General features: G+C 38.3%; 1 protein-coding gene across 1 annotated transcript in view; it reads right to left on the reverse strand.

Annotated features, from left to right (window-relative positions):
- Positions 1-19,990, reverse strand: part of LOC103800472 (disks large homolog 1) — a gene marked incomplete at both ends in the record, with an annotated part of 45,401 nt that extends 25,411 nt beyond the window's left edge. The window contains 8 exons of the mRNA XM_009072850.1: positions 576-702; positions 8,845-8,989; positions 10,485-10,621; positions 11,133-11,302; positions 12,366-12,490; positions 13,349-13,399; positions 15,958-16,011; positions 19,892-19,990. Of these exons, the coding sequence (XP_009071098.1) occupies positions 576-702; positions 8,845-8,989; positions 10,485-10,621; positions 11,133-11,302; positions 12,366-12,490; positions 13,349-13,399; positions 15,958-16,011; positions 19,892-19,990 (908 nt within the window). The remainder of the gene's footprint in view (positions 1-575; positions 703-8,844; positions 8,990-10,484; positions 10,622-11,132; positions 11,303-12,365; positions 12,491-13,348; positions 13,400-15,957; positions 16,012-19,891) is intronic.
- Between the last annotated feature and the right edge of the window lie 2,475 nt (positions 19,991-22,465).

The following is a 22,465-nucleotide window of genomic DNA, read 5'->3' on the forward strand; positions in this document are numbered from 1 at the left end:
TCAGTTTGGCTTTTATGTCTACCTAACCCTACGTTAAAAATAACTAAAATGACATACCCTACCTTCCACTACACTAAAATCTATTCTCCAACTTCTTATGCCACCCACCATTCCTGGGTGGACCCTCCCTCAGAAACTGTGTCAGATGATGGTGTGGCACAGAATTCAGCAAGGACATACTGAAAATAAAGAACAACTTCCCTATATTTGCAGAACAGAAGGGCAACAAAATTACAAGAGCTTCCCTTTATCAGCAATGGCGAACAAGAGATTAATGCAATCTACTGAATCAGTGAAGGAATGAACTCTCTGTTAATGGGAAAGGATTAAGAGCTCTCTAGTCTTTCTGGATTTAGAATCCATCAAAACAAACCCTTGCCTGCGGGGGGAGGGAGGACCCAAACGTTGCTGGCTTTAAAATAAGAAATAATCTCTGGTCTGCTTGTGCTACCATCCTAAAAATCTCTGTCAACTCATGCAGCATTGACAGGGCTTTCCAATATTAATACTGTCCCAGGACTCATCTTAGAGCTTCCCTGGTTAACTAATTTGACAGGAAAGTGGTTATTCCTTACCTGGTTATCTCATCATCTCCAAGCATTCCCTTGGGAACTGGTGAGTATCGCCCTGGTGACGCTGGGGGCATGGACTGTCCCAGGTAGGCAGATGGAGTGATATGGTTATCCACTGGCTGAGAATAAGCTTCAAAGAGAGGGAAAAAGAAAACAACCTCAGGGCAACATGGAAAAATTGCTGGAGGAACTGAAATGAAGGAGTGATCTCTTCTGAAAACAAACTACAGCAGATCAAATGAAACATAAATGTCAGAGTTCTAAAATACTGTGTTAAATCTACACATTCCCCAGTCTCCTCACAAAGACAGTAAGCATTTTTTTCAGTTTGACTGTGTCTCAAAGAACCTTTTTTAGAAACATTTACCGTGGATAGTTGAAGCCCCTGAAGACAGTCTGGAGATTTATCTGTTTTAAAGCTGTCTTTAACCTGACCAAAGTAAATTATGAACTTCAGCTTTTTAAAATCACTATGTCAGACCATCAGTGAAAAATGCAAGATTTTAACGTTACACTTCTTTCAAACTGTCAAGCTGCCTACCTCCTTCTTTTCAATGCTTTGATGTGCAGCATCCTAGCATCTCCAGAATCCTTCAGGCCATTCTGACTGACAGGCCTGAACAGGGAGAGATGCTACATTTCTTAGACACTGAACAAAACCACCTTTAAGAGCACAGGTGCTGGTAGCCATGCAATGTGCCCAGACATCAGCACACATCAGCAAACAAAGGTAGGGTTCTTCTACCTCCAGCTCTTCAAGGTAAGAGGCATCAATTTAGTGACAGGAATTAACAAGCTAGTGCAAAACATCTCAGCTGTGCAGCCATGGACAGTTGCCTTATTTACAGGTTCATTGATTAAAACTAGACAGGTGTAATAAAAGGATTTAGTGGATGCTCCTACACAACAGGCCATGAATCCTGTGCATGAAGTGCACAGAATGTTCTAGCTGAACCACAACATACATACTAGAAAAAATTCAGCATCTTAATGATTTCAATTGATGGAAAACATTCTACAACGCCAGGAGAATTGTTCCAATAAGTAATTAACAAGGTGCATGTTAGGGACATTTAAGTGTCCTTTCACCCTGCACAGTCACACCCACTATCTGTTACTACAAGGCATATTCTTCAACAGAATCTCTTGCCTGGTGTAGCTGCTTCAAATTTTGAGGCTTAAACATAGAGGCTGGGGACACTGCAGAGATTTAATATCATTAAAGTTGTCAGAATCTCTTTGCTTACTCACTTGCTGTAACTGATGTGGTGCCTGACCTCTGAGGACTTTCACCAAACCCAAAGCTTTTTAACAGATTGGGCATGACACATTGCTGAAGTGATCTGTATATTCTCTTTTTTTTTGTTTTCCTTTTTAAATCAATATCAGAACATTTGGATCATATACACTTTTTTTTTTTCTTTTTAAACCAATATCAGAACATTTGGATCATATACAAACTTACCAAGAACATTTATACATGATAAATTTGTTACACATCCAGCTCTCAAACCACAGAGTCTGCGCTGCATCAATTCTGTATTATCCTAGTTAACCTGTGTGTGCAAATTTCATACATGGCATACACATCAGGTCAACACTAAAAACATTTCAGCAAGCATTAAAATCTACTGCTATCAGTTTTGGCAGTTTAAAAGCACTGGCTGACAAAGTAGTTGTGCTATGCACACAGCAGGCCCGAGTTAGCTGCATGAGACAGCAGAAATTTGGAAAGTGCAACACAGAGTTCACAAGTGGTTCCAGCAAAATTCAGAATCAGATGTAAGAGGTATCTGGGTACCTTTCTACAACAAACAGAAGGAAGCTCCCTCACATTGGCTTCATGAGGTCTACAGCAAAGAGAATGCTGCTTTTGCTAAAACCAAATGATGAACAAAAGCATTCACATTTGAGAATTCCGTAACAATCACGAGTTGTCCAAGATTCCTAATTCCTAAACCCATTTTTTAGGAGAACTGTAACACACATACATTGCTCCTTCATCCTTCTGCTGCCTGCAAGGATTCCACAGATCCTACTACTTCTTTCTGTCTGTCCTGGCACAGAATGTAGTTTCTGTGCACTGGTAAGAGAGATGGAAACCTAACTGTTAATTTCAAAACTTGGGATTTTTTAGTCACACTGCAGTTTTAGCAACAGATTTTCAATGATCACCAAGCCATATGGCAGCATGTATTTTATATGTATTTTAATACAACAATATTATTTCCATGTATTCCTCAACATCCATGTCACTGTACATACTTCTTGTTGAAAGCAAAACTGCACATAAATACCACTATTTCGTTAGAAAATTTTAAAGCTAAAGCACAAAAATGGAATTCAAGACTTTGAGCTCTTTTCCAATTAGTGAGAAACAGGTTTTGATTAAAACAACCTGAACAACTGTTGTATAGCAGCTCTGTACATTCTGTTAGGCACTAAATTATCTCATTTCAGAAAATGAATTTACAATTGCTTTTAACAAGTCAATGGCAGCTAAAATGATGCATATTTTATAGAAAGTAATTATATTTTCATAACAAATTCTATGTTCATTCACTTACAGTGCTTAGTATTTGATTGTTTTTCAGGTTCCTAAAGCTTTTAACTGCATTGTGCTCAGAAATACACATACCATCTACATAATCCTACTCTTTATCCTGTCACCTGTAATGAACTCAGCTATCAAGCACTGAAACAGTTTATTATTTCAGACCTGTGGACTGTTCTGTGGCAGCACTGGCTACATCCTTTATAAAGTTTTAAATATGCCACTTGCTTCGAGAAGTCAGGTCCTTTCTCCAGGTTGGCATTCTCAGTGCTAAGAAAGCAAACCTACAAGGCATAAAAAGGCTTTCTATGGTGTTCCTGCAAAAAAACCCCATGCATGGACCTTTCTAAAACTGTTTTAGCTGGAGAATATAACTGAAGAATATTCATGAGGAACAATGAGAGAAATAAATGGCAAGACATCACTTTCTGAATCCTAAATGAGGTCTAAGCTTCTATTTCCAGGTAAATATTAGTACTAATGTAACTGATAAAGGAACTGTCTTTCAGATGAACAGAAAATTGCACACATTAAAAGAATTTGCTTTGACAGCAAAAGTCAGACTCTTACAAAGAAATTCCATTTCCAAATCCACCCTCTCCTTCACATAACACAGTTCCAGACACAAAGAAAAACAATGGAAGATTTCCTACTATTTCCCTATTATCTGTAAATTGAGGACACCAATCACCACCACAAATGGGAAATAAAATTAAAACTTTATTGCCATTTGCTGTTATTACCTATTCTTCTCTTCCTGTACATATACCATTTAAGAAATTATAAGGCACTCATGTCTAGTGAGGAAACTGATTATTCTCTACCTTGCAGTATTTTATTTCTCAATGCAGGGTGAAAACACTGTCCCAATGCACAAAGGAAAAACACTTTACAATTGACTAGGAGGCAAAAATGCATCATTAATAATGTCTTCAGAGGGGGTCTGTAGAGGAAGCAAGTTCTCTCTCAGAAACAGCATAGCCACTTTCCTGACTGATATTCTACTATACACACTGCACAAGGAATGTTGGCGTTAAAAACAGCAAGTTCTACACCTTCTTAGCAATATTTCAGCTGAGCAACTTAAAAAGCATTTATACAAACAAATCACTGGGCATTTGTTCCAGGAACTGTTTAATGACCAACATTTATGTATAGATTGCTGTGGCAGTTTACACTCCCTGCTGACATATGACCTACTATAGCAGGCTAATCGCTGTGGTTATCACACACATCAGCTGAGCTGCCAATGCTCCCAGCCAGCTGCATGGCATGGTCCACAGGACCACCCCACCCACACTTCTGTTCTTCCTCTGCATAAAATGAACATAGGACGGGTTTTTGTCACATTTCTGTGCTTTCTATACTGGTAGTTCCCATATTTCAGCCTCAGAAACTGGAGAACAGCACTCAAATGGCAATGTGCTCAAAATGAATAATCTTTCATAACTGCATTCTTCTTGAGTCCAAAAATGCAGACCACTGTGAAGTGACTGTTTAAACTTGCAATTCACATGTCAATGGTTAAAAGAAAAAATCTCACAGGAGCAATAGAAAAGGGGCATAGCAATTAAGTATTCCAGACCTTCAAGGGCTGTGGCCAAGCTTTCATCACCCATACACAAACCAGTCTCTAGAGCCACAGCACACAGCCATCAGCTATTTTTTCTACATTCACTCCCTGCTGAATCTCTGGTCTCAGACAACCCCAACTCTTCTTCAACAAGATTTTCAACATGAACTTCCCCCATGGGCAGCTGGAAGCCGATCACTCACTCTGATAAATCTCAAATGACGGAGGTCAATTTTCAGCCCCAGGTGCACAGTGTTGGCACAATGTCTGTACTCCTCCCAATAAATACTGCCATAAATCAGCATCTCAGAAACCTCTTGATCAAATGTACCTTGATTCAAAGACACTTATGCGAAAGAAATATCAAATATCAAATTATTTAATTATCCATATGGATGCTAACTTACTTTGTCCCTTCTTTTGAGCCATCAGACCAGTTGACAAGGCTATACTATTACTATTGCGTGGCTGGGACTCTTACTACAGGAATTCTAAAAGAAAACAGATTTTGCAGAAAACCTAGACAAAGAAATTTGTGAACATGGTTCTCAAACAGTTCCTTCAGTATCCTTAGCTCTGCATTTTAAATACCCATCACCATGGCAAGCGAGGCAGCCCTGTAACTCACAAGACCAGTTTCAGAGAGAAAGTCTTAAAGACAACCAAATTCTGAATTTGATGTTTTGTGGACTTCTGAATTAACTACCACCTTTACACAAGTTGGCACAGTGAACAATCTACTGCATGTTCCGCAGACTGTACAGATACCAAGTGCTGTGCACTGTGCTTTTAGATGTTTCAGATAAAAGGAGTATGCAAATACCCCACAGAAATACAATAAAACAAACAAAATAGGTCCCAAGGGGTTCTGGCAGTGAGCAGTCTGCATATAAACTCAAGCAGTGGAGCTTCTACCTTAACATCATTTGTAATAGATATGTCCACAAGTAGCCTCTGTGCATGTCTTACCTCTCCTTTATGGTAGGCCTGAAATCCTAAGAACCTAGATAAAAAGATTCCAATGGACAGAAATAGGAAGAAGAATTGCAAATACATGCCTCAAAACAGCTGCAGATGATAGGTGAAGAAATAAGACTGGTCACTGTTTCAACACCACTCACAATCCATGTGATTCTAGAAAATACCTATTTAATACTAGCCTTCTGAACAAAGCTCTTCAGAGTCTCTAATCTAAAGCTCCTAAGCCCTGTACTGCTCTGCTAAATACTGTGGCACCACTTTGTGGCATGAGTTCTACCTCACTGAGCAGTTTTTTACAGAAAGCAGAGACTTTCTAGTTGCAAAATTATCACACTGTAATGAAGCAACAGCCTTTGAGGAGATTGGCATCTCCCTTTGAAATTTCCAATGCAAATGTGCAAATACTGAGGGGGTACTGAAAAAGCTTTTGTTCTGCCCTGTATTGCAAAAACAGCATCCAGCATATTAGCCATACACAGTTGTTTCTTGTAAGTGAAAGACTGAGGAGAAGACTAAACTGATTTCCTTGAATTAAGCCATTAAACACCTCAGGCAAGACCTTCAGGTCTACTTTGCATGCAAAGTTCCAGCAGTAGGTTCAGTCACCACACCAGCTGCAGTAACAACCAGCTGCATTTTGATCAACACAGAGACACAAGCATATGGAGCCTTGGGGAGAAAAGGCTTTCCTGTTGTAAGGAAAAGAAACAGACCGAAGTTTCATCAAAGGACCCAGTGCTCTGCAGAAGAAAGTTCTTTGGTTAGCTGTTGATAAAAGTCTACTAGAAACAGAGTAAAAACACCAGAGTGTCTCCAGACAGAGAACTGAAGGTCAAAACTGCAGCTAAATGAAATGAGATGAAACTCAGAAAATGTACTCAAAAGGACAGACAGCACTTTAGCCCACAAACCTCAAAGATCACCGAAGGACCAAAGACAGACAGACAAGGTACCTGCAATCCGAGAAAACCTGTGTGATTTTTTTCATTATGCTTGAGCAGGATGAGAAAGATGCCCAGAAGCACCTGCTGGAGCTTGAAGGGCATGACAAGGTCAGTGAGATTGGCTTTCCACTTCTCACAAAAGGACAGAATCGCCACTTCCCACAAAGGATGGGATACTGAGCTGCACACAATGCCACTGCCTCTCTCAAATCACACTTACAGGGAGAGCAGCCAAATGGAGAGAAGCTCAGGAGGGAAGATGGTAATGTGACAAAAGGAACCTAAATGTGTGGCCAGGTCATTTGCCACCACAGAGAGGATGTCAGACTAAATCATGTATACTGAAGAATTAAGGATTCAAGGCAAGATGGTAGTGGACATGCTCATGGCAATCATGTGGGATAACCCTGGACACAACTTTCCTGAAGAGCCAATGCCCATGGTGAGAAGGTATCCTTGAAGATACCACTGACTCTTTTGTGGCTCTATGTTATGATGCAATTAACTTCAATGCACCGAGTCTCCAGCTCATCCACCGTTTGAGATACATTAATGGTCTGCATGAGAAGAGGGCCAACTGCACAGCCATCTTGTCAAGGTCACTAATTTATTAGGATTGGGCAAATTATCAGGAATCAGCTCCTTCTCTACCTTCTTCCCCTCAAATTTTCTTCAGGTTTTGCCTTGGCCCCCAGAAAAGACTCATAAAGCAAATATCCCAGCGATCGAGTCAAGACCCAGTACTAATAACTGAGATACTTCTAGGTTTGGCACATCCCCATCCACAGCAGTGTAACTGCACTACTGCAACACTACCAGGAACACTTTGTACAAATCAGGTTTCCTCTGTTCCAGAAAATTTGAATTCAAGGTGAAGCATATGAAGAGGTCAGTTACGATGGAGAGCGAAAAACAAGTCTGCTTTCCAAGGAAACAGTGGGAAGGGTTATTGGACAAATCAGATACCATAAGGGAAAATGGCTGCTCTCCAGTCACATATATGAGTAGGGAACCAAGGAAGAAAAGTGAAGGCTGAAAATGAGTTTTATATCTAAGGATGGAGCCTTCAAGAGCATCCCTCTAGTAAGACAGCGAAGACAAAACCTAATTAGCTCCACACTAATTCAATAAGCTTACAAATAGATTTTAAGATACTGTAGCTATTGCCAATACATGATGGGCTCACAAGGTGCTTCAGTCCTCTGTTGTGCTGCACTTGTTTGTTCTTCTTTACATACTAATTTCCATTACATCTTTTAGCCCAAAAGTGTTCCTTTTATTCATATGAAGTAGTATCTAAACAGATAAGTGCTACATATCACTGACATTTATCTAACAGCAGGAAAGAAAAAAAATACCTAAAATAACTCTCCCCTAGAACCATTTTATGTGACAACATGAGTAAAACTGATCATCCAGAAAAGTCAGTCTAGTCAGTCTTGGGAAGACACAGTTACATCATTCTCATCCCTTTCTCCAAACACTAAATGGTAATACCCCTCTTGAAGGGATGGTATACTAAACACAAATTTTTCTTTACACTGTAGTTCAATCCTGAACTTTTCAGTGAAAATACTCTTGTCAGTAATACCCTTATGCCAACATTAAATTCTTAAAACTGCTTTACAATATAGCCTCCACCAGTTTTTCCATTTGAATTATCAACCTATTATCAATTACATCAAAACTGATATAAGATTTCAAGTAAGTTCTCAACAGATTTGGAGGCAGGCACCAGAGGTCAAGAACTCCCACCCTCCCAGTTCACTTTATTCAACTATGTGCAAGCTCATGAACAAGCAGGAAAACAGGAAAAACAGAAGGTCAAAACATCACTAACCTCTAGCTGAAACACTATTGTCTTTTGCTCAGTTTACAGGACACCAAACATCTCTACAGTGCATTGTTTGTTACTCTCCATGGCCTCCAAGAGCACGAGACACATGTTTTCCTTGTACTCCTCAGCAAGTGATCACAAACATCAAGTCTCTAGGCCTAGGTCATGCACCTGGAACCCCTCACTGTAGCTGTCTTTTCAGTACACAAGCTATAAGATGTTTTTCTGTTCAGCATGTAATTTTCCTGATTAATCAACTTTCTTGTATCAGATTTTCACTCTGTATAATTTTTAAAGGCTTGAAACAGTTAAAAAACTAAAAATGGGATGTGTTGAAGTCTTAAAGGGAAAAATGGCTAAATCACAAAATAAGCTGAACTTACAGTTTGTGATGTCAGGAGGAGCATAACTGTCATTCATGAACATGCTGGTGGGTTTTGCAACTTTCAGATAAACAAAGTCAGATGTGTTTTTTAAGGCAGTCACTGCTTCTTCATGAGTAACTTCTTCTAAGCAAACACTGTTCACCTACAGAGAAAAACAAATTCTCAACACAAAAATGTACCTTTTCACAGAACACTCACTGAAAGCTGTTTGAGCATTCTGGCATTGAGAGTCTTTACTAGGATTCATATGCCACACACATAACTGGTTATATAAAATTAAGAGAGATGCTTTGTGAAATACAAGAAAGACAAGTATTCTTTTAACAGCTTATAATAAACTGTATAGACTGTGCCATTGTAAAGAAGGCTCACACGACCTGGGAAAGGTAATGGAACAAACAGGACACTCAAGATGCCATCAGCTGCACAGCCACAGCACTGACACTGTGCTGCTGCAAGCATTACATAGAAGAAAGTTTCTTTTAGTAAGAATAAATCCAACATCATTTTGTCATGACATAACTAAGTTCTAGACCTTATAATGGGTCAACATGTTCTTGCAAGAGGTCAAAAGTAGGTGTCAAAACTGGAGAAGGTCCCAAAGTGACTGATTTACATGCCAAGTAACAAGAACTAGTTTAACTACAGGCAACAATTTTTTTTAAGCTGCTATTAAGACAAAACACTAGCACTTTCATTAAAAAAATCCTTTAACAATTACTATCTCATATACAACCTTAGCAAATTGTGATGCTGAGCCTCTCTTCCTATGTGAAGTGGGAACTAACTTCTGCAGATAATTCCAGGCAACACGGGAAATGAAGCTTGATGCACTGAATGCACTGAACCTGAGGGACCAGGCACTTTTCTGATTCTTTAACTTTATATAACATGTAAAAAAAATTGGGCCTTGCCTATTGTTAGTCATGGGGGAAAACTCTACTGCTTAAATATATTTTCCCATCTTTATTTTTTAAATGTTTCCTAAAACTTTCCTAAAAGCCTTTTATTGATTTTTATTTTTTTAACAGATTTCCATTCCTACCACTCCTGAAGTTAACAGTTCAGAAATTTGTTCAGAAATTCCTGGCTCTGTTTGGGGGGGGAGGAATTTAAGCTGTAAGTTATTTTCACTTTGTGCATAGAAAACTAAACTTGGAAGCATTTTAAGCTTAAAAAAACCCCAATTAACAAGCCTTTCAAAAGCATTACAGATACTGAAATGCAATATAAGCAGCAGTTTCACTACAGCCTGGCTAAAGGCTGGTCACCCACCAGTACATGGAGTTCCTTTCCATTCTTCTTTTCTGAGAAGTGAAAGAATCCCATTGTAGGTTTGTTTACAATTCCATCACTCAGATCCCAGAAAAGTAATAGCAGGCACCAGAAATAAATATGCTGATTAATACAGGATTTGCATGGAACATTGGGCCGAGAAAGAGATTCCAGATTTCCTGATGAGATGGTGTTGAATGAAGCAGAATTAATTTTATCACTGATTTCCTGGCAATAACAACATTTTTACCCACTTCTATGCAATAACACTCCACCATCAGGCACCTTCCCCCAGAAACTGCATCAGCCCTTACTGAGCCTAAGAGCGAATGATCACTAAAACAAATGCTGGGCTTACTTACAGCTAAAAGTTTGTCTCCAATCTGAAGTTTGCCATCTTTATGTGCTGCCCCACCTTCAATGATTTTGGTTACATAAATGCTGTTGTCTCCAGGTATATGCTGATTTCCTACACCACCAGCAATACTGAAACCAAGACCTGCGTGAAGATAAAGTCATTACTCAAGAAACCATTTTTGCATTCATTGGATTCAAATTATTACATAAATAATAATGCTACTTGCATCACACATAAATACATTTAGCACTAGGCTCTGGCTGAAGTAATACTGGAGGCCTTTTCAACTGAACTCATCATTTTCCAGAACATTTTAGAAAAGATGCAATGAAAATCAAAAGCTGTATCATTTACTTCATGCCTTGTGAAGGATTCACACAGCAGAGCTACAGCTTCACCACTGACATTTCTAGAACCAGTGTCCAACAATTACCCATATAGAAAAAAAGAAATACTTCCCCTAAACTATTTTTAATCTCTCTAAAATCCCTTTGAGGTAATTCAATGCAGTATTTTACTCCAGTTTACAATGTACTTAAAAATTACTAAATACTACCAGAAACACATTTTTCTCATTAGAAAGAAAACTATGCATTCTACAAGAACAGTTTCAACTCTATCCTTCTTGGGAACCTTTAGACTTCCAACATACCTTTGGGGCCTTTAACAAGTTTGATTTCCACTATTTTTTCTGTGACTGGTTTTCTTCTTTTGACATACAATCGTACAATTGATCCTGCTTCCTTCAATGCTTCCACTGCTTTGCTGTGTGTCACATCACGAACATCCACCTCGTTTACTCGCAGGATACAGTCGTTAACCCTAGGGACAGCAACAGTCATGTTCAGCTACCAGAGCACACACATCAGGAGTCTAAGGTTTTATCTATAATATACTAACATACAAGTTACCACCTAGATTTATGTCCAAATTTCTACTGATCCAAGACAATGCCCTATGATTGTTTGTGCTTAAAAGGATCACTAGAAAACATTTAGTGGGAATAATTAGTTCCTAGCCAAAGATAGCACCATCTTGTAAGTGCTTCTTTTAGACAGTTTTGAACACGTCTGTAGAAAGTACCTTTTGTTTAGGGCTGTAAGAAAAAATTACAAAAATTCAGAGCCTAGGAAGCACACGACGAGAACACAACAGTTTTAAGCCATGACAGGAACAAGTCAATCTTCATTTCTGCTTTTCACAAGCAGTTTAAGTGCTGGCCTTCCACTCCATTTAACATGTTGCTGTAGTCACACTGAGCTCTCATTACACTAAGTGCAATGCCTGACCCACCTGTCACCACGTTCTGCCAGATGTACCTCTGACAATGGCCAACGAGCTAAAACGCAGCCTTGAAATAAGCTTATTAGGACTCAAACGTGTAATATCCCAGGCATTTGCACCTGAAATGATGAGGCAAGTTCTTGACAGCACAGGAGAAAAAAAGATTGCCCTACAATCAACGTGGGTGTGTATCTTTGAAAAATTAAGACACTGAATTATTACCAAGCATAAAACAGGGTTGTTATTAAGCTCAGCTATCTTACAGATCAGAAAATCCACACAAAGATAACCAAGAGTTACCTCGCCTACCTGTCTAAACTTTTCCTTGAATTAAGGACTACAGAACACATGGCATAATCAATTTTTACCACAGTATAGAGAAAGTTCACTTCATTTTACTTAGCCGCAGATTTTATTCATTTGGGGACAGGAATTGGTCCACTCAAACATTGTTCATTATTTACATAATACTTCCTTAAGAAATACTTATTTAACATTTAATGCAGCATGATAGCACTATTAAAAGTAACAGAAAATGTTCTATCCACTGTTTCAAATAAAATAACAACACTTAGCAACCTAACACAGAAAGTCATCATACCGTAATCTTCCATCCTGTGCAGCTGCACCCCCGGCTATAATTTTTGTAATGAAAATACTTGCATCATCTCCAATGTGTGGGTTGTCTGTACCACCTGCAATGCTAAAGCCAAGTCCCGAATTTCCCTAAAGATAGAGAGGAAAAAATATTTACACGTTTCTTTTTTGGGGAAAACACGTTCAAGTGTGTCTATTTGATTCAAGTGTGTCTATTTGATTCACTGTAGGACCAAATCTACATAATTTTCACTGATAACAAAATATTAGGACAGTTTGAGCAGTCTAGTACATATATAACAGAAGTCATTGTATAACTGTAAGAGATACAGTTCCAATCCCACGACTTTCTCATTGAACTTCATACACTACATAAAATCTTCCCTTTCTAACATGCAGGATTTTTGAGACTATCCATGCAAATATTTGCTCATCATTAAATTATTAGTGGCAAATTATTTTTCCCAAAGAAGCCCTTCAAAAACTGATGTCCCACCTCTAATATATAGGATGCAGAGAATCAGATGGACATTTTCCTCTTCAAAGGTTGCCTGCCCTTACTATCAACTGCAAGACCTCTTAACCTTCTCTGTAACCACCAGAACTGCACAGATATCAGACACAATAATTTATCTGTCTTTTTGTTAACAGTGCAGCTCAAAAGGACTGAGATTGATCTCAACATGGAAAACCTAACAAAGATATGTATGTGACAAGGTGCCACTTGCAATCTCAATATGACACTTAATGGTATAAGTAAAAGCCTATCATAAATGGCAATACAGGAGATGTGTTATTATTCTCTGTAAGTCTAGATAAAAACATTAAATGCAGTGTGTCTCAGGGAGATTCTTCTCCCATTTTACTCTTACTGGTCAAGGATACTAATAAAAACTTCTACTCCTGCTCTGGCAACTGGATGGTTTGGATTGCTGGTTTTGGAAATCCCATTTCAAACAGTGTACAGAAAGATATTTAGCATGTTACCCTTTCAAGAGTAATTTCTTCATACTCAAAATCTGCATCTGTGCCATTGACCTAGAAAGAAAGAAAGAAAAGTGAGACAGAGAATTTTACACTTGGCACGACACAGTTTGCTTGGCTGACAGTTCACTCCCAGCAAATCTCAACTGATTCACAGTGACCACTGAGCTCAGAGGGGACATGTGATTTTCACAGCACTCTGTATACATGAATCAGACACTCTTTTTGTCTGAGTTTAAAAGTTGTGATTTCAGAGAGCAGACTGTTCTACACAGAGACTGTGGGGCAGAGGTCCTCTGCTTCTGATTGCCAGACAGAAAAAAATGCTCTTGAGATCCTCACATGTTCTTCAGGCCCTACAAAACTTGAACTGAGAAAAAAGAAAGGATGTGGGGCAGAGAAGAAACTGTACAGAACAACAGAGTGACATTTTCTAACTGTTGTTCCACACAGAGCAGAGAAAAATCAACGATTGATGCTTTCTACAGTTTCTCTCAAGAAAGGGCTAAGACCTTTCTAAAGCAACATTTAGAAACTGTTTATATCACTATTTATCATGCTGCATATATACTACTCAACAAATTTAAACAGAGCCAAAAAAGGAGAAAGGTTTAGAAGAATACTTTACAAAGCTAGATGGAAAAACCCATATCCTAGAAAGAAACCTTGTCATACTCAAGTTAGAAAGGATACCCACAACCTGTGATGCCTACAGAACTAGAACAGAATCAAATACCAGAAGCAACAGATACCAAAACTAAGCTAACTCAGTTAAATATAAAATTCTAAACCATATCTAATACATAAGAGTAAGATGATTTTTACCAATGACTAAGATATCTTGGAATTCAAATTCTTTCCTCCAGTTACCTACTGATTGCAGCACACACACCAGGCAGCCACAGGCAATTCCCTATTCCAGCCTTTTAGCATGAAATACTTAACAAGATAAGAAATACATTTAGACTATTATCTTACAAAATACCTTGTCTGTCCTTAAGATACTCTATATTTGACAGCCTTCTGTGCTCTGAACACGCTATTTAAGCTTTTATAAAGATACAAAATATGCATGTATAAGGTATTTAACAGCCTTCTGTGCTCTGAACAGGCTATCTAAGCTTTCATAAAGATACAAAATATGCATGTATAAGAAAACATTTTGAAATCTGACAATTTTCTAGCAGGGAATTAAAAAAGGGAATTCAGTTCACCCCAAACAAAATTAAGATCAAGCTACTTGATTCCTCTAATGTTTATTTAACATATTTAAAAGCTCCAAAAGCTGGTGATGCCACAACTTTTACAGGCTCTCTAATATCAAGCTCATTTATCCCTCACTCTCTAATTACATCTTCCCTTAATACAATGGAACCCATATCCATTCCAGACATAACAGATTGTCATCATCTTTGCACAGTATTGCAAAAATGATTAGGTCCTTAGTAGTTTGTTCAGTGGAAAAGATACCGTGGGTTTAACACATGATATTTCTCCATTAAAAAGGGAAGAGGTCTTGACCTTCTGAACACATGAAACTCTATCCATCACCACACCAACACAAAAGAAGCCACAGTGATCAAGAAGTTTTAATGTTAGCTCAGTCCTTGAGCTATTATCTACAGGAATGACAACAGGTGCTAACTGAACCAGTCATGCAGCTTTACAGTACCCGAAAAATGGTTTGTGGTGACTGATTAGTATGCAGTGCTTTTTTCTTTCTTTTTATTAAATAAGTAACAAGGACAATTAATCATTTCCCTATTCATTGCCATTAGGCAAAACAAAGCTGATCCTAATACATTTAAGCAGTCTCTTATTTCCATGTACAAAACTCTGTAATCCAATGTTAAAATATCATCTAGATAAGCAGGAACAAACAAAAAACTCCATTGTATTTATCTTCTGCTTTAGCTCAGTTCTATAGTCACCCTCTTTCTTTTTTTAATTAACTTTGAATTTGTTTATCTAACAAACATGAGCAGAGACAGAAGCAAGGATACATCAAATGATAAAAATCACTGTCCTAATCTACCTTTTCCAAGTTCTAAAGGGATCTCAGATCCACTAGGCCAAGCTTTATTTGCAAGGGCTTCCCCTGGGTGAAGGATGTTCTACACAAAAGCTGTAATTATGCCTGACAAATGAAAGGTGTAGTCCCCATATAGTCACACTTATTACCTCAATGTTTCAAACAGAGCCAACCCATTTTTGTAAACATTTAGAGCACTAAAACCTTCAGCACAGCCACTGCATGAAGCAATGTTTTTATGAGAAGTGCAACGGAAATGGCACATTAAATATTAAAGCATCTGCCTGCACAATTGAAGAAACAGATTGTTCTCTGAACATTGAACCTCTGGAACCTCAAACAACTGTGCTTTGCACTGTCACATATTGGTACTCACACAGAAACTTCCACCTGCAATCTACAACCTTTTCCTTTTCATGAAACAGCTATTTAGGGACTTCAAGAACCATTAGGACAGCTGAGAAAATCAAGCACCACCAGAGAGATAAAACAGATTTTACTGAACAGTAACAACAGATCTACAGAGCTATAGGAATAAATCATGATCTAAAGTTAAAATGGAAAGCAAGTGTAGACTTACATATGTTGGGGTCTCCAACGAATCTGTATTCACCAGCACTGGAGGGGGATTTGCCTTCAATAAAATAATTTTTTTAAAAGTTACACAGTGTAAGAAAACACAATGTTACTGATCATTTTACGGCATTTAATTTGTTTTCTCAAAGTTATGTTGAAACATAACCTCAGCCTGAGAATCTCAAAATTGGCCTTCTGAAACACTGACACTTTCCACACTCTCAGAGAAATCTGAGATCACAGAGATGACAGTTTATATCCAAATTCTGTAATTCATTATGTTGTTTTTCAAAAGAAAACCTGAGTGGTGCCACCAATAGACATGATGTCAGTTACCCCAGTACTTGTGGTACCACATGCAGAGGTTGCTTTACCACTCAGTATCTTAAAAGCAATTTTTGGTGGATTTGATTCCTCTTTCTTCCCATCCCCTTCCCCTTCCCCATCTCCACCCTCCACAAAGTACAGAACAGAAACCTGCAGAAATGCAACTGAAGGAAGAAAGGGCCTACAAAAGTGACTTGCAAAAGCAAAGCTGCAGCAGACATTCATCTAACACACAGCCACATGTGCTCCTGTCAGAAAACTGTTATGAATTAGCAAGCCATAAGCAGCCAGAGATCATTAGAGATTGTTGCTACAGAAATCTGAAACAGTATTAGCAATCTTGCTAGGCAGGCACCAGTAGAATAAGTTAACACATTTAGTCTCTCATATTACTGAGAATTTCTTTGTGTGAAAAATGTGGTTTCAACTGAAAGAAAATCCATACAAACCAAGGGCATTTCTCTGAAATATTTCCAAATAAAAAGATTTCCTATTTTTGCATCCATTATCTGCCTTTCCAATAGGCAGCACCTGGTGTGCAGATGTATCCAGACTCCGAATACTGCTGATATACTAAGTTCAGTGGCACAAAACCAAGTTCATCTCATTGATTTATTGAAGCTGAGATTTATTTTTTATGTGTATAAAAAGACAGTATCTTTAGTTTATCACACTATTCTTTTGAATCTTCTATGCATGCATGTGTGAGTGGAAGTAAATTTAGGGATTGTATAATAGGCTGCAAAAGAAGCTAATATTAAACTCATTCAAAAATAAGGTTAAGACCTACAAAAACGTGACAATTACATTAACCTACTCATAATCTGCATTTTTGTGTCATTACTATGACAGTAACATACTTCTGAAGAATGCATGGTTTTAAAAAGCTCCCAAAAACTAGGAAGTGATGACTCCAAGTGCCTTTCCAAAGACTGAGATGAATAATCTACCATCAACACACAGGAGGCAACAATCTGCTATCAGGTTGCTGTGTCAGAAATTAAACCTGTGTCATTTAGTAAGCACTAAAATCAGGTGGGATCTGCAAGTTAACAGAGCAGACAATTAAAAGTCAGAGGGAACAAAAAGGTTGACATGTAAGACTGTCAAAATGCCATGGAGCACCTTCTCACCCAGCAGCTCCCTCAGAGAAGCATGGGCACACTTCATGCAGTACAGAAATTAAGCACCAGTGACTAGTGCCACAACAAAAATCTCAGTCACAGCAATGCTATCCCTCCCAACCATTTTCTGCCATTAAGTTACATTCCCATTTCTGCTTCTTATTCAAGTGCAAGTGCTATGAAAGTAACAGTAACTTTAAAATAAGATCCTGTACTAAAAAACCCAATAAATTAAATCATGCATCACCATTAATTTTTTTGTTAGGGTTACCATAAATGTGGTTAAACCACATTTATAGTTTTAATGCTTTTGCTGAAAACAAAGAAAGGATTAATTAGTTCGCTACATGTCACTCCATTTTGGAATTTATTTTATTTAACATTAGGATTCTGTAATATCCAAGGATATTCAAAAAATGCAGTGCCAGTGAAAAGTGGTTTCCCATCAGTCTTCTTTTTTCTTTTTGAGGCAGGCAAGTGCTCTTCTCTTCATGTCTTAAAAAACCAAGACAACTAGCTATAAGCAAATTGCTATTAGCGGGTAAGATTTCTACGTGGGCAGGATGTTTGAGACACAAACAAGCCAACCAATGTGAACCCCCTTCTGTAAAGTAAATGATTGCTCCTAACACTCCTGCATTTATCCCAATTGTCCAAAATGAAGCAGCAATTTACCATCATTTTCCAACAGGAATGAGAAAAGCTTTGTGCCAGGCATTCCAAAGGTACTGCTGGGACACCACTAAGGCAGTGGCCACATGAACTCAAAACATCAAATGTGTCTGAAAGACAGGCCTGGCATTCAGTCTGTTGTGCAAGAGTTCTCCAAGTCACCTGGCACTTCCAAGCTCTTGTGCCAGGGCTTGTTCAAACATTTAAAAGCCATTTGAAATGTGGCTAAGGGCTTGCCTAGAGGGTAAAGTGATTTAAAAAATACAGAGAAGTTATCTATTGCACAAAAATGCTTCTGCCAAATCTGAAGTTGATTATAATTCTCTATGGAATTTTCTAACTGCTTAGAATAACAAATGATGCAGAATTATACAGCCAACTCCTGCAGGCATTTGTATGCATAGAGCAGACACAGGCACAGGCCACTCAATTTTTACACTTCTGCTTGTACTGCAGCATCCTCCCCAGACAGAGCTGCTGCCACGGCAATGGCAGCAAAGAAATAAAAATATATGAGCACTAATTATTTTATTTTAAACTGGGTTTAGCCTACTTGCAGACCCCTGAAAGCAAATGCTACTGGAGACTCAGTTATCTGCATGAATCAAGGCTGAAAAGAGAAGTCCACTGGTTGCAGTGGTCTGTGCACCTTGAATCCTGATGTGGACAGAATCCCTCTACAGGAAGGGAACATTTCTGAAACTAACCAAATCTCTGCTGACCTGGTGGGAGAAGTGCACCTGACAGATTCATGTCTGTCATGTCCACTGGAAATTGCACTACGAAACAGCCAACTGTAAAAACTTTGGCTAATTGTAGATTATGCAAAAATTAACAATGCAGCAAAGATAAAAGGATTCCCACCTGTTGCAAATGTAGCTGAATAGCTTGAAAGCAGAACTCAAGAAAAAAAATACTATTGCATATACTACAAAAGTGTTGCAGTCATATTCTGGATGGCTTATTTCCCTTTTGAAGTTAATAAATATTGGTCACCAAACAATTCCAGTGAGTGACACATCTTTTCAGCAGGTGTGCACTCATCATTTCAGATTTAGACACTGAAAGTCACAGTACAGTTACAAAATGACTAAAAGCAGAAATGCCATTCTATAAGCAAAAATGTAACTGCTGCCTATCCTAAATTATCCCATGGCTTGCCATGCTGTGGGCACAGATTCCAAATTACATCCAAGACACTGATGTTAGCTCCTGTTTTCTGCCTTCACTTGTCTTGACAGGATTTGGGTTTTGTTTTGGGGTGTGTGTTGACATTATGGGACCTAAAGGATGAAGGTCCAGATGGGAAACACATTTTATGACCCAAGTATGTTAGGAATAGAGAGGTAAAAATATTCCTTTTGTATTCTAAATGCCCCAAGAACTGGAATACCAATAGATGCTGGAGAACACGAGAGACATCATGCAAGTGCAAGCAAGGAAATACATGCACTAAATATTTATAGATGAGACAACAATTTTTTAGAAATAAATCAAGCAGTAACACTTTAGTAAGGATCAAATAGCTCTAAAATGATTATGTGAACACAAAATATCCTATTGCTTCTTTCCATTCTTTTTGGTGTTTTTCTTTTCTTTCGTTCTTTTACCACTTACTAATCAGTTTACTAATACAGCTATTTTTAATGGATTAAAAGCTGCCGTAAACCAAACAAAAATCTGGATGAAATTCTATGGTTCATCTCAAATTTGTGAGAGCACCAAAAGGCAAATTTCAATGAAGCAATGAAAGAAATGGAATAAATAAAAGTAGAACAAATTTAACAAAACAAAACAAAACAAAAGAATAAAAACCTGTGGTATGGTGGATGGGATGACAGTGGTCTCAGCAGGGACTGGTGGGACAGGGATCACAGGGACAATGGGAGAAGTGGAAGGAACAGCTTCTGTGGGCTAAAAATCACCAACAAAATGTCAAAAAATAATGAAAACTAGAACAACCTTTTAAAACAAACAAGATTCAAATTTAACAGCCTAAAGAAAAAATTCTGAACTAGCACATGGATTTGGAGATGAACTACAACGAAGACCAGCAGCCCCCCCTGAACCCTGCTGTACACAGCAGCACATCCCCAGCTGTGTGCTCATGCCCAAGAGCCCAGAGCACTCACACATGCCCAGTTGGCTCATTCACACCAAGGTACTCACCTTGCAGTTCTGAGACTTTGGGATGCAACAAAAAACCTGCTCATGCCAATAGACAGACTCACTGTGGGCTGGTTTCCAACAGAAACCCTTCACCAACATACAGCAGTGTAAAGGCAGGGAAATGGGGGCTGAAGTTGACAGCACTTGAAGCTAATACTCCTCTTTATCAAAGAGGACAAACCAGAATTACATGAGACTTCCAAACAAGGCAAAAAAAAAAAAAAAAAAAAAAAACAAAAAAAAAATTTTTTTTCTGAATTCTTGAAAAAGATTTCTTATAAATATTTTGGGGTGGGGAGGAGAAACTCCATTTGTAGTAAGAGCCTGCAACACATTCAATCTACCTTTCCAAGATCTTCACACAGGTTTACCAAACACCTTTGGACTAGTAGAATTTTGGTCTTAGAAATTTTCATTAAAATAACAACCAGGAAACCTACTGACACTGTAGCTGCAAGGGAACACGATTGCAAACAGCATTTTGTGCAAAACATTGACTCAAATAATTTTGAGATGTTCACACACTGGTTGTCAACAAGCTGTCAGCAACATAAACTGCTGGCAACTACCAGCAAAATTACAAGCTGAACAGCAGATCAAAGCTCTTGTGACTTAGTTGTTCCAAGACATTCTTGTGATCTTTAAATATAACAAAGCATAATGACAAAAAACCCCAACTAAATCCTGAAAACCAAACCAAACCCCCCGAACATGACAGTATTAAACATATTTCAAAAGTTTGAGATATTTTAAAATACAAAGCAACATACACCAATTACAGACACAAAATCAAAGAACAGAAGCAAATAATAAAGAAATCTGAAACAGCCCAAGAACAGCAACACTTATCAAATGTACATATGGTACTTCTACAGGGTTTTTTTCAGCTCAAAGTCAATCTAGCCAAAATGAACAGCTGGTGAAAAATGCTGCAATTATTGAAAGGTGTAAGAACAAGATATATTTGGTGTCTTGAGAGGTAATCACGAATGCCATTTAAGCATTCTTACATCTGACAAGAGTGTAGTATTTGAAATGTTTAAAAAAGGAGGGTAGGGAAAAACCTAAATTGGTCTAGAAAAATATTAATATGCATTTCGCAAATGATGCAGGAAATGCTCAGTGCAACAAACCTGCAGTTACTGAAAGAACAATGCAGCATTTAGAGGACAGATCAAAGTAAACAGCTCGAGCAATCCCTCAGCCCCACACATGCACAAAATAAACCACCCCTTTAAGTCTGCCTTGTTCCAAAGTAAGCAGTTTCCCATGTATGTACACACTGAAAACACTATTGACCAAAGATAGACACATATTACCTATCAAAAGGTAACACAACACTAAGGTTGAAAAGCTTTACAGTTGCAAGTCCTGCAATAAGAGAATGCTAAAACCAAACTGAGGTACATCCAGACCATATACTTCCCTGACCTTGGACTTGACAAAAAAAACCTGCCCGAGCTGCAGTAGATTTCCCTATGGACCAAACAAACCATATCACTCTCTTTGCACCAAATGCCAGCTTTGTTTTCCTGCTTGCTTTCTTTTCCCAGTTCCTACCTCCGTCCTCTCTATGGCCTTCTCATCCCCAAATGCTTCAAAAATCCATTTCAAACTTTATCCTTATTATTTTAAAACTGACATTGTTCAAAGTCCTTTCATTCTTTCAGATTCTAGTCTCATGTTATTCATACTGTCCTTGTAATCTTACTTTGTGCTGCTGGTTTAGTCTCCACTGACTCTTAGAAGTGGGTCCCTGCTCTTCCAAGCATCCTGGCAGTGTTCCTCTTGAGCCTCCTCCACTACCACATGAATGAGGAAAGAGGCAACAACACTGGCAACCCTTGTAAAGGATGTGCAAATCCAAACGAAGGTAAGACTGTCTTCATTTGAATGTTCCATGGAATACAGTGAGCTGATGCAGGCACTGTGGCTGCCACAAGGAAGGACAGTGCAAGAAACTGAAAGATTTTTAATCAGAGAAAGAAGACCTGGAACTTCCTTATAATAGAAAAATGTGTCTCTTACTAAAATAAAGTCATCAATCACTCTAAAAATGATTACATGATACTGGTATCTGTGAGAGCACCTAAATAAGCTCCAATAGCTCAGAGTATCACTCTCAATGCTCCATGCCCCAGGAATTTTCAAGAAACATCTGTAATTTTTAGGAATTCTCCAAAAATACACAGAAGCATTCTGACAAACAGAAGCTTACCC

The sequence above is a fragment of the Acanthisitta chloris genome, unplaced genomic scaffold (genome assembly GCF_000695815.1).
Source record: "Acanthisitta chloris isolate BGI_N310 unplaced genomic scaffold, ASM69581v1 scaffold38874, whole genome shotgun sequence".
In the NCBI taxonomy this organism is placed as follows: domain Eukaryota; kingdom Metazoa; phylum Chordata; class Aves; order Passeriformes; family Acanthisittidae; genus Acanthisitta; species Acanthisitta chloris.